General features: G+C 39.4%; 1 protein-coding gene across 1 annotated transcript in view; it reads right to left on the bottom strand.

The window, feature by feature from the left end:
- The window catches only part of shkbp1 (SH3KBP1 binding protein 1), an 83,263-nt gene that overhangs the window by 11,976 nt on the left and 57,231 nt on the right, over positions 1-14,056 (bottom strand). Inside the window, exons 13-17 of the mRNA XM_060923575.1 lie at positions 11,364-11,534; positions 4,845-5,000; positions 2,946-3,042; positions 2,472-2,656; positions 2,027-2,153 (exon numbers count right to left, since the gene is read on the bottom strand). Coding sequence (XP_060779558.1) covers positions 2,027-2,153; positions 2,472-2,656; positions 2,946-3,042; positions 4,845-5,000; positions 11,364-11,534 — 736 coding nt within the window. The remainder of the gene's footprint in view (positions 1-2,026; positions 2,154-2,471; positions 2,657-2,945; positions 3,043-4,844; positions 5,001-11,363; positions 11,535-14,056) is intronic.

Here is a 14,056-nt window from a genome sequence, read left to right as displayed (position 1 = left end):
GTAATCATGAGGTTCTTTCAGACACCTGAAATTATGGCTACATTTAGCACTACACACTCAAATAAATGCTGGAGAAACTGTGGCCCACACATTGGCAATCAGATCCACATACTTTGGTTATGCCCGAAACTGGAAATGTTTTTGGGAGGAAGTGTTTGAAACACTTAATAAAGTATTTGGTGGAAATATTACAATGGACCCAATGGTGGCTCTACTAGGTCTATTACCAAGAGGCATCGAAGGAAGAGCCAAAAAATATCTTTTATAGATACTGCTAGCAACAGCAATTAAATGCATTACAGAAAGGTGGTTGAAGCCTGACCCTCCCAACATACAATATGTGGACTGGAAAAATAAAGGAAATATATCAAATGGAACAAAACATTCCCTGAGACTTCAAAAAGATATATTCACTAGAAGGTGGAGCCCTGTCATGGGTATACTGTTATAGTGACGAACCCATACAATATGAATCCGATCTATATTAGTAATCTGATTTTTTTTTAATTCTATTTCTTTTATCTTATGTTTTATTCTATTTTGTTTTATATTTTTCTTTCAGTCATTATAGTCTCCGTCTCCTCTGTTGTATAATTGTTACCATGTGTATTTAAAAACTTGAAAAACAGCAGTTATGATGAATACGAGTCTGTATATATGATTTTGAATGAAACTGAAATAAAAACTAAGTTAAAAAAATGCTCATTTCATGCTCATTGTCATTTACATATCTCATCTGTGTTAACGTTGTCTAATATCAAGAAATGCAAATGTACACACAGGCTGTGAAAAACATTTATTGGGTAAAACTTTGTGATTACATTTCCATATTCACTTTACTCACCGGCATTCAAACTCCGGTACTTCCTGTTTTATGTGGGGAACCCGAGGGACTGTACCACTTGGGTAAGCTAGAGGGGTTTCGTGGGTGGAGGGTGGGTTGAACCATTTTGACAGGGGTGGGATTTATAGCAAAATGTTTTGAAAACAAAAGATACACAATTCATGAAAACACTGACTGGATTCAGGTCAACTTGTCGGATCCCGAAGGATTTTGCAGTGATTTCAGAATCAACATCACTATTTAGAATTAAATTCCTACAACTCATCGTTTCTATTCATTCATTTTTTACACGTTTTCTTTTTCTTTCAGCTTGTCGCTTAACTTGTGAAAGATTTCTTTGCCTTTCTCTCGCTCTTTCACATCTTTCCTTTTCTTCCTCTGTCAAAACTCTCTTTCTCTTCCCGGTTTTGACTTCATCTTTCTCTCCTTGGTTAACTTGTTCTGACATCTTTTTAAAGTTTGTAAAAATGATTATTATTTTGTTGCGCTGTTTGAGTTGTTGTTGGTGGAAAAACCCGATAAACATGAAATTATCTGGAGACAAAAATAAGTTACGTAGGCGCGCTCGCACTTCTAGTTCCCGCCAAAATCAAACAGGCAATCAGAATCGCGAGGGGCACGGACGGATGGACGTACACGGCTGGGATCCCTGTGTGTCCATGAAAAATCAACTCGATAGGTTACCATAGTTTCTTAAGTATGGAGCTCCGCTATTAACAGTTAGAAATCGTTAGATTTTTTTTCCCCCCCAAGTGGCTCTTGGTAGTTACTCATAAGCTACTCAGGAACATGGGAGAAAAAGTCTAATCCATCTTGGGAAGCAGCTTCTCTTAAAATCTAATGACCATCACTATCTTTGATGCAATTTAACTAATATAATACATAGTTAGAGCTAACTAGTTAAGTGTTAGCTAGTAAGGTACAAGCTGGTTTGGAGTTAACTAGGAGTTATTTAGCTAGTTAGACACTGGCAAGCATAAGGTACAGTAGGAATCTACCTGATCTGATAAGGAGCCTTTGGCAAGCATTCATCTCCCTCTTTACATATACACACACACACATATATATATATATATATATATATATATATATATATATATATATGTGTGTATGTATGTATGTATGTATGTATGTATGTGTGTGTGTGTGTGTGTGTGTGTGTGTGTGTGTGTGTATGTATACCTGCAGGTAGAGTTACGAGAAGAGTGTGTGAGCGATGCAGCAGGACTCATGTCTGGTGTCCTGGTCAATGCTAAGTCACACTGATCCAACAACTCCAACAGCTCCTCCTCAGTCGGGCCTCCTAGTGCTACACACAGACAACCATGATTTTAAATATTAGAATAAAGTTTGGAACATTTGCCTTGATATGCACTAATGGAATATTGATGCATTTTAAATTTCCTTTATTTCCTTTGTCCATTTGGTGAGTACTTTTTTCTTTCTTCCTTCCTTCCATCCCTCTTTCTGCTCCATAACTTATTCAATCTAAAAGAAGCACAATTTTTTTTTTTTACAATGTAACTTTTTTTTTTTTACACCTTAATCTTTCTTTCCTTCCACAATCAAACCTTTGAAGACACATGATTTCTCCAGGAGGTACACATCTGAAGAATAATTCACATGCCTTTTATGTCCACCTTGGCTGCGATCTCCATTGCTGTTGTCAGGTCCCACATCTGAATGCTGCCATTGCCATGGCCACTGAACAGGAAGCGGCGTGGCCGTGACCCGATGCGGCTTGACCCCTCACACTCGTGAACCACAAAAGCTGTGATAGAGGTTCCATCCACAGAGCGCACCTCACACACTCTGCATGCACACAAAAACACATACTGTATACACAATTTTTAATTTGATAATGTGCATTGTGCGATCCCTCAACAGATTTTGTTTGTGTTAATATTGTCATTTCCCCGTGTTTTCTCCGAATATCCTAGCCCACACAGCTTATAGCACAAACTCTATTTTCTAGATAATTTTATCAAGGAGAACTGGTGAATTTTTATAACTTCCTATCCCCCTGCTTTCTGTTTTTCTCTCTTCTCTTTCCAATTCAATAGAAAAAGATGGATGGAAATAGTAAAAAGGTCTTTCCTACCTTTTGCCATTAGAGGACAGCCGTACATAGAGTTTATCAGTGTCAGGAACGACGCGCTGAATAAACACCTGCTGCTCATCTCTCTCTCCATATGGACCTGACAAACATGAGCAGGAAACAAATCTCAACACAAGAGTTCCACTTAGAGATTTGGCAGAACGGACACTAAAGTTAAAGGAGCAGTTTCGTCAAAATTTAAATGTAAACAATGCTGTCCTTATCCTTGATATCAAAGGTTCATGTTTGATGTCTGATGTTATTTAGTTTGGCACCGGAGCTCTGATGCTCATGTAACTAATATATTGTGGTTTCTGATACTACAGTATAGGGCACTGTTGTCCATAAAAATAGACTAAAGGAATTTGGAAAGCTAAGACAGTAGTACTGACCAGGGTTGTAGTTGAGTCACTAAAACTCGAGTCCGAGTCCAGTCTAGTCTCAAGTCCCCAGTGTTCAAGTCCGAATCAAGTCCAAGTCATTAAAAAAAAATTCGAGTCGAATCCATTATTGATCCGAGTCGAGTCCGAGAACACCACTCCAACTGCACCATTTGACGGTGGCTGTTTTAGCGCCATTAACATTAGTTTGTTCCTAAACACGACATACGTATGAACAGGTGAAGGTACATCCTCTTTTTCAGGGAGTACGAAGTATTGTCAGAGATGGTTGGGAGACAGAAGTAAGTGCAGAAGGTGTGTTTATTAAAAAGTGTATGTAATGCCTCTAAACCCCACTTTTTTTCCTTGTACAAAGCAACAGTCATTATGTTGACTGACCATGTATTTGAACATCCAAACACAACACAGCGCTTTCCTATTGTTATTTTTGTAAGATTCCTACACAATATCCAATTTCAGTGAATAAACAAGCTCGGAGTCAAATGAACCGAAATGACCCAGATAACCGGGGTTCCATGTGTGACCTCATGCGAGGCTAGCCCTGGGATAAGGCTGCCTTTTTCCAGGATCCAGAAGCTGCAATTTATCGATAGTTTTGTGCTTGATGATAAAATAATTTATATTAATTTCCCCCCTGCTTTATTAATTCATTTTGGTAATTACTAATGATGCATATTCATTTTAAAGCATTACAATAAGGCATTGCATACACTTTAATACAAGTAAAGACAGGTGAACAATCCAGAACGGCAGGCAAAATCGTAAAACAGGCAATAGGTCGAACGAGGCACGAACTGGCAGAATCAAAGACGAGAAACAGGAAATCAGGGATCAGGAAACCAAACAAGGAAATAAGGCTTGGTAATGTTTTCATAGTTTTTATACAGACACGCTGATTCTGCCTTAATCTTGTGCAGGTGCGAGACGTTTACAGCGCACATGAGAATCCACTTGGCGCATGGGCTGTCCAGAGCATGCCTGAGAGTCTATCTGATGCACATACTGTACCAAGGTGTGCAAGTGTGACACTCTTGCACGAAATTAGTACAAAAAGTAATGTAGATATAAAGATCTTATGCCAAATTATTATGGAGTGCTACAAAAAATAAAGAAAAAAAATCTGAGTCCTCGTGTCCAATTTATGAGTCCTAATGTAGTTAATGCACAAGTCCGAGTCATCAGTGCTCAAGTTCAAGTCGAGTCACGAGTCCTTAAAATTAAGGCACAAGTTTTTAAGACAAAACTGCACATCAGGAGTGATTCAAATCATAATATAGTTCCTATTTTTGGGAGTTTTGCAATATATGATTCTATTTTTTCTTTCTTTTTATGAAAGAATGCACGATTATGAGTGATTGGGCGTGCATTTGCACAATGATAAATTCGTGTCTATGTGCTTCTTTTTCTTATGAGATATATTAGACAGACTTGTCTTGGCTGATTGACTACTTTTGGGGTAAGGGCAACATCAGGTGCCTTTCCCTTTTGTAGAGCTGCTTACCAATCTCAGTGCCAGCACTGCAGCCTGCATGTCCATCAATATCATCCAGTGAGAGTATTTTAAATGAGCTGAGAGGGGTGGAGCCTGGTTGGGTGGAGATCATTCCTCTGAACCGTGTTACAGTCCAGGTACGCACATGGTTATTATCTGCACACACTACAAACATGCAAAAACACAGTTTATTAAAACACCGTGTCTTGCAAAAGTATTCATCCCCCTTGGTGTTTGTCCTGTTCTGTCACATTACAAGCTGGAATTAAAATGGATTTTCGGGGGGTTAACACCATTTGATTTACACAACATGCTTACCACTTTGAAAACTGTTGTTTTATTGATACACAAACAACAATTAAGATGAAAAAACCCCAGAAATCTGGAGCGTGCATAGGTATTCACCCCTCAAAGTCAATATTTTGTAGAGCCACCTTTTGCTGCAATTACAGCTGCAAGTCTCTTGGGGTATGTCTCTATTAGCTTAGCACATCTAGCCACTGGGATTTTTGCCCATTCCTCGAGGCAAAACTGCTCCAACTCCAACTTAAATGGGTTGCGTTGCTGTACACCAATCTTCAAGTGATGCCACAGATTCTCAATTGGATTGAGGTATGGGCTTTGACTAGGCCATTCCAAGACATTTAAATGTTTCCCCATTTAAACCACCCCAGTGTAGCTTTAACAGTATGTTTAGGGTCATTGCCCTGCTGGAACGTGAACCTTCATCCCAGTCTCAAACCTCTGGCTGACTCAAACAGGTTTTCCTCCACAACTGTCCTGTATTTATCGCCATCCATCTTTCCTTCAATCCTGACCAGCTTTCATGTCCCTGCAGATGAAAAATATCCCCCACAGCATGCTGCTGTCACCACCATGCTTCACTGTAGGAATGGTGTTCTCAGGGTGTTGGGTTTGCGCCACACGTGGCATTTCCCATGATTGCCAAAAAGATCAATTTTAGTCTCATTTGACCAGAGAATCTTCTTCCATGTGTTTGGGGAGTCTGCCACATGCTGTTGGGCAAACTCCAAATGTGTTTTCTTAAGCAATTATATTTTCTTGGCCAGTCTTCCATAAAGCCCCACTCTCTGGAGTGTACGGCTTACAGTGCATATCCTGGACCAATTTCGGGGTTTTTTTTTATATGAAAGTATTTCCCTTTACACACTCACCCAGAAGGGTAATTTTGCACAAGGCCATCTGTCTACAGCAGAAAAAGATAAAATAACAAAATGCGTCTGGAAAAATCCCAAGGGAGTCTGGAGCCAGATTCATGACGTCACCTGCGGAACCGCCAGCAGGCTGCGAGAACTTGCACGGTGTCAGTGCACAGCTTGCATAGACCAAGTTTAGCAGCTAGCGATTTTGCATTGAAATATGGAATTGTCACCTGAGTGCAATGTTACTTCACCTTTGGATGAAGAATATAATGAGATGTCAGAATTGGGGCTTATCTGTTTGGATTTGATGATGATTTAAGTAGTGAAGACGACGGAGACAATACCGAGGATGTAAATAATACGGTCGTTTTCTCATAAACAAACCAGCCCTGACGTAGGATTCAGAAGGTGGTGTCCCGCACGTGACGTCATGAAAATCAATGTTTGCTGGGAAATCCAAATGGCAAGTTTTTTCAGAGGCGGACAAATTCGCCTCAAATGGCTTGATTTCAACTGAATTTTTCTGGTATTACGCAAGGTAAAAAAAAATTGCACAAAATGCAAAACGTAACAGATATTTGACCAAAAAGTTTAATATAAAATAGGAGAATTACATTGATCTTGCTCCTGGATTTGCCCGTGATATGCACTTTAAAGTGGTCCTATGGACAGATACTCCCATCCTCGCTGTGGATCTTTGCAGCTCCTTCAGTGTTATCTTTGGTGTCTTTGTTGCATCTCTGAGTAATGCCCTCCTTGCCTGGTCTGCGAGTTTTGGTGGGCGGCCTTCTCGTCAGGTTTGTAGTGGTGCCATATTCTTTCCATTTTGCTAAAATGGGTTTAATGGTGCTCCCTGGGATATTTTTTTTTTAACCCAACCCTGATCTATACTTCTCCACAACTTTGTCTCTGACCTGTTTGGAGGCTCCTTGGTTATCATGTTGCTTGCTTCATAGTGTTGCAGAGTCAGGGTCCTTCCAGAACAGGTTAATTTATACAGACATCATGTAACAGATGATGTGACACTTTGATTGCACACAGGTGGATCTTAATCAACTAATTATATGACTTATGAAGAGAATTGGTTGGACCAGCTCTTATTTAGGGGTTTCATACAAAAGGGGGTGAATATCTACGCACACTCCAGATTTCTGTTTTTTCATCTTAATTATTGTTTGTGCCACAATAAAACAATTTGCACCTTTAAAGTGGTAGACGTTGTGTAAATCAAATGGTGCTCACCCCCCAAAAATCTATTTTATATTGTAATTCCATCTTGCAATGCAACAAAACAGGACAAACACCAAGGGGGATGAATACTTTGGAAGACACTGTACATTTTAGAAACCACCATTAGAACAAACAAAGGAGAATTAACCATGCATGTTTAGGGACAAAAGTTTCTGTTGAGTGTCTGAGCTTTCTCAACGTGAAGCAGAATAAGATACAAGTGCACACGAGCACATGAGTATTGACAAATGCTGTTACTGGTGCTCATTTCATAAATAAATTATGCTTTGGTTAGAGTCTAATAGTGCACTTTAATGCACCACTTTTTCTGAGTTTGTGGCTGTGGCTGAAACAAAATCTGGGCTGAATATTGGTGTGACCGAATTATTTCTAGATTTTGCAGAATATTGTAATGAAAGTTAATACAATTGGAATATAGTGTGGTGATTATCTTCTATAAACTGATATATTTAACAGCTTTGTTCTATTGTTCAGAAATAACAACAGCTCATGCCTCAACTGACCAGTCGGAATCAAGTTGTGCAAAGTGTCATGATGTAATACTAAAAGGACGCACAGTTGTGCTTTTATTTTATTTTAACCTATCCCCTGTCTCCTACATCTATAGTTATCTCTCTGGGATCTGAGGGCATTTTCTGGCATGAATGATTTTGGCATGCTCTGATGTTGACAGTTTCAACAAATCTAAGCAGTATTTTCAGTCATCTGACTTTTTTGTATTCAGCACAAGTTCAGCTACAATAATATCTATGTAGTATGTACATCACGATTGTACTTTAAAATAAATAAATAAATAAATAAATAAATACATTCAGTAAAAAAAATAAATAATGAAGATGTTGTAAAAAGCAGTTTTAGAACTGTGTTGGAATGTGTGTAAAAACATGACCTTACTCATTGTGACGAACCGTTTTGGTCACTTGAGGTTCCATTCAGTCTTAGGAATACAGGGAGTGCAGAATTATTAGGCAAGTTGTATTTTTGAGGATTAGTTTTATTATTGAAAAACAACTATGTTCTTGATGAACCCAAAAGACTCATAAATATCAAAGCTGAGTATTTTTGGAAGTTGGAGTAGGGCTTTCTTAGTTTTAGCTATCTTAGGAGGATATCTGTGTGTGCAGGTGACTATAACTGTGCATAATTATTAGGCAACTTAACAAAAAACAAACATATACCCATTTCACTCATTTATTTTCACCAGGGAAACCAATATAACAACTCAACATTCACTAATATACATTGCTGGCATTCAAAAAAAAAAACAAATCAGTGACTAATATAGCCGCCTTTCTTTACAAGGACACTCAAAAGCCTGCCATCCATGGATTCGGTCAGTGTTTTGATCTGTTTGCGATCAACATTGCGTGCAGCAGCAACCACAGCCTCCCAGACACTGTTCAGAGATGTGTACTGTTTCCCCTCCTTGTAGATCTCACATTTGATGAGGGACCACAGGTTTTCTATGGGGTTCAGATCAGGTGAACAAGGAGGCCACGTCATTTAATCTTTCTTCCTTTAGACCCTTTCTGGCCAGCCATGCTGTGGAGTACTTGGATGCGTGTGATGGAGCATTGTCCTGCATGAAAATCATGTTTTTCTTGAAGGATGCTGACTTCTTCCTGTACCACTGCTTGAAGAAGGTGTCTTCCAAAAACTGACAATAGGACTGGGAGTTGAGCTTGACGCCATCCTCAACCCGAAAAGGTCCCACAAGCTCATCTTTGATGATACCAGCCCATACCAATACCCCACCTCCACCTTGTTGGCGTCTGAGTCGGACTGGAGCTCTCTGCCCTTTGCTGATCCAGCCACGAGCCCATCCATCTGGCCCATCAAGACTCACTCTCATTTCATCTGTCCATAAGACCTTAGAAAAATCAGTCTTGTGATACTTCTTGGCCCAGTCTTGACGTTTCATCTTGTGTGTCTTGTTCAGTGGTGGTCGTTTTTCAGCCTTTGTTACCTTGGCCGTGTCCCTGAGTATTGCACACCTTGTGCTTTTTGACACTCCAGTGATGTTGCAGCTCTGAAATATGGCAAAACTGGTGGCGAGTGGCATCTTGGCAGCTTCACGCTTGACTTTCCTCAGTTCACGGGCAGTTAGTTTGCGCCTTTTTTTTTCAACGCGCTTCTTGCGACCCTGTTGACTATTTTGAATGAAGCGCTTGATTGTTCGATGGTCACGCTTCAAAAGCTGGGCAATTTTAAGAGTGCTCCATCCCTTTGCAATATATGTCACTATTTTTGACTTTTCTGAGTCCGTCAAATCCCTCTTCTGACCCTTTTTGCCAAAGGAAAGGAAGTTGCCTAATAATTTTGCACACCTGATATAGGGTGTTGATGTCATTAGACCACACCCCTTTTCATTACAGAGATGCACATCACCTGGTATGCTTAATTGGTAGGAGGCTTTCAAGCCTATGCAGCTTGGAGTAGGCCAACATGCATAGAGAGGGTAATGTGGTCAACATACTCATTTGCCTAATAATTCTGCACTCCCTGTATATCAAGCACAAAAACTTAAATCTGTTCCATTGATTTGGACAATTAATTGGCCATCAAAAAATGTATGTCCTATTGTTTTGGGATAAAAGGGTTGGCAGTGGTATTCGATGAGAAGAGTAAAAAATTCCATTCCATTCAATGAGAAGAGTGAAAACCCCTCCCACTGCCAACTCTTCATCCCATCAGGTCAAATGATCAAAACGGTTTATCACAATGGGTAAGATTATGTTTTTTCACACATTCCAACACAGTTCTAAAACTGCTTTCTACAACATCTTCATTTATCTCCCTTTTTTTAAGTACAATTATGATATACATACTACATAGATATTTTGTAGCTAAACTTGTGCTTAATACAGAAAATTCATATGACTTGCTTAGATTTGTTGAAATTGACATCAGAACATGCCAAAATCATTAGCGTGCCAGAAAAAAATGAAGGAAAAATAAGAGCAAACAAGCGCCAGTGCACATTTTGTTTACTCAAGAAGCACACAAAGATTACACAGGAAATTTACCTGAGTAAAATTTACTCAAATTGAAGAAAACTTTACGCCAGACAACATTTGGTCCCTCTCTAAAAAGAGGAAAAATTTACTCTTCTGATAGAGCTGTTTTTCCAGAGTCAATTCTCTTCCGTTCAGTGTTAATATTTTACTCTTTGCGGTGGTACTTGACTCTATTCAGTGTCTTGAAATGAACTCTTTTGTACTATTTCACTCAGTTTAGAGCCACAACCAACTCTGTTACACACTCTAATTTTGCTCCCACTCCAACTTTTACTCTCTAAACTCAAAACAGAGCAAAATTAACTATTTTTGAGGAAAATACTTTTAACTCTGGAAAAATTGCTCAGTCATTTTTCCTGTGTATGCACGACAGCACACGCATATCAACCGATCTGCTCATAATAACGAACACTTACTCGAGTTGATCTTCAGCTGGATCAACTCAAAGTTCAAAATGACACTGCTCATCATCAGTGTCACAGTTCAAGATTGAATTGAATCGCTGTCCTGAATCACCCGAAGCACCTCTTGAGCATCAAACCCACATGCCATCTCGCAACAAGTTATACCTCCAAGTAGGTAGCCTAAACTATGGCTGATACATTTTATTCTGTTTATGGTGGGCGTTCCCACCACAAAAGAGAAACCAATTGAAACTGAAAGAGTGAAAGCGATCATCATGCTGTTACCACGTGAATAGTCTTTTATGAATAAGTGGGCGCTCAGCACTCTGACTCTGGTGTGACTGAGTAAGGTCACAAGTTTTATGTTTCATGTAATTTACGTAATTTAAAAAATATAATATTTGGCAGTGGGCACACAGGAAAGTGTAAAGTATAAAGTTTCTGTCAATATGTTTGTCATGCTTGTATGATAAAAACGCAAAGATATTTATCTAAATACAGTACATGACCTACTCATTCTAAACCTGAATGACCTTCACCGACAAAGCTCTCGACCCCAGAGGGTTAAATACGATTACCACGTAGATATCTCATCATATTCTATAACCTGAAATGATATTATTACATATTTTTAACATAAATTAAATTGAAAAGAAAGCAAAAGAAAAGCGTGTGCACTGTGCACCCCTGTACCTGAGATAAGGTGTTTCTCTGACAGCATTATTTTGCTAACAGGACTCCGATGAACGCTGAAAGTCTGAAAGAGTTGTGGCCCTGAGCCCACTGTCTCGGGGTGCTGAACAATCACACGCACTGCTCCTGAGCTGGTGCCATACGCAATCTCAATCCAGTTCCCACTGTCACCTGTAAGCAAAACACACACCATCATTAGCTTTAAAAAAAAAAACCCAGCAAACCCCCAAAACCTAGGGCTACAAATATTTATTTAATAAAAATTAAATAAAACACACCACAATACATTTTTGACAAAATCCTTTTCCAAATTCCTTGTCTAATGTCCCTGAAACTTGGGGAAACAATTAAATGTTTCCACACAGACAAAGGGGAAAATAGCAGCATAATTCTAAAGGTAACTGATGTTAACTTTATATTTCTGTAATGTTAGCCAAAATAGACATGCACTGATTGATTTTATTTCACATTACTTAACTCAAAATATCTGGATGCAAAGCAAAATGCACCACATATTTCAAGCAACAAAATCGTGTTGAAATAAGAACCCTGGCCAAAACATTACTATTATGAGATGGAATAAAGGAGGCAGAGTATTTTTTAGCCTGAACTCATACCAGTGTTTTAGACTTCACATACAGTGAGACCTCCATAGCCACTGAATTGGTAACCATGGTTTCAGATATCCGTGGTTTACCTCAGGCCAAGACCATTAAGAATTCCGTTCATTTGAGAGGGAGACCATATTTACGTAACTTTTATTACAGTATACAGTTATAATTGTTTCATTTTATTATTAGTTACTATTGTTGAGGTCTTTGTTGGCCTAGTGGTTAGTGTGTCCACCTATCAACCGGGAGATCGTGAGTTCTACTCCCAGTCGGGTCATACCAAAGACCATCATATAAAATGGTACCTACTACCATCTGGCAAGGCACGCTACAATACAGATGTCAGTAGGGAGTCAAACTCTCGCAGTTACCAGAGGACCAGCCCCCCACTGTAACTCTAGCTATGTAAATCAGGGAGAGGCCAAGGGCTATTGAGGTATTTCACCTGACGTCACAGGGTCATGTGACGCCCCGGTGTCCGCCATTTTGAACGTCAAGCTACATACTAACGCTGCAGACAGAGAGGGAGAACCGGCTTGAAAAAAAAAAAAACGTGTTACAGACACCTAGAATAGATTAATTTGTCAGTAAGCACTCTATAAATAACCATGGTGTTTGCTTTTTGTGCTGTGGGCTGCCACAACAGACAGGGACAGCGTGCAGAATGCTCCTTTTACCGGTTTCTAGTGATGGGAATTTCGGCTCTTTTTCGGGAGCCGACTCTTTTGGCTCTTCTTACTATAAGGAGCCGGCTCTTTCGGCTCCCAAACGGCTCCTGAGATTTTATTTTTGATTTAATTGCTGCAATTAACTAGTTAATTAATTACATTATTTATATTTTATCAATAGGATGTTTTCCATTTTATTTTTTAGTTTTTGTAGCCATTGTAAAGCTTTGTAAAGTATAGCAGTGTAACAATGTTCTAGCTATAGAAATAAAACTTACCAATTAATAAATTATTTTCTCACAAACATAATGCAAAACTGTGTTATATTACCAATATAAAATACACAGCTGATTTTCCCCTCCTCAGGTGCCTCACAGACTCCTCTCCCCTGCGCTCCACAGCTTTAAGCATTACACCAATTTTCGTATTTTCGCAGCTGTGAATGACATCAACCAAAAAAGTAGGCATACACCATGCTACTTTTTTTCCTTTGAATGGTAATAGACAACACAAAGACGCAATCGGACAGCAACTTTTTTTGTGAAAGTCTCTCTCTCTGAGGCACCTAAGGACAAAAAAAATAATTCGGCTCCCCAACTCGGCTCCCACCGAAGAGCCGGCTCCCGTCGTTCACTTCAGACGCGATGCGTGTGTGGAGTCCGCGTGATATGTGCGTAAGATAGGCTTCTCATGTGTTTGGAGATCCGCGCTCTTTTTTTTTTTCTTTTTTTTCTCTTTCTTTCTTTGAACCGGATCGTTCGCGACCGACACATCACTACCGGTTTACTACTGACCCAGACAAGAGGGATTACAGCTGTGAAAAGACAGGATTGGGAGCCAACAGAGTACTCCAGACTTTGCAGTGATCATTTCATTTCAGGTTAGTTTATCAGTTAACGCAATTTTGATAAACTATATAGCAAAAAGTAAATGGGTCAGTGTTTGTTAACCCATCTGAGCAGTGAAACAAGGCAGTGTTAATTTGTCTAGGGTTGCATGTAGCAGACATCAGACATAAAACGCAATAACAGAGGCTAGAAAGAAATGGGACACAGAAATAAACAGGGAAATTAAGTAAAAAGAAAGAAAGAGAAAAAAAAAAAAAAGAGCGCGGATCTCCAAACACATGAGAAGCCTATCTTACGCACATATCACGCGGACTCCACACACGCATCGCGTCTGAAGTCATAACTCATCAGGGGAAATCGTGTCCGCATTGGCATGTTCAAAAAACAACCTCGCGTCAACAATGATACCACACGCAAGAAAAAAAAAGTCAGGCTACTCAACAACCAACCTGGCAGCAAAAGTCGTTGTCATGTAAACACAACACTTCGGATATGCAAATGCTTCCCGTTACACACTATTGCTATGTCAATAAACATCATTTTGCCAATATTTTAGAGACCCCCCA

The sequence above is a fragment of the Neoarius graeffei genome, chromosome 6 (assembly GCF_027579695.1).
Source record: "Neoarius graeffei isolate fNeoGra1 chromosome 6, fNeoGra1.pri, whole genome shotgun sequence".
NCBI lineage: Eukaryota > Metazoa > Chordata > Actinopteri > Siluriformes > Ariidae > Neoarius > Neoarius graeffei.
This window is presented reverse-complemented; position numbering and strand designations above follow the sequence as displayed.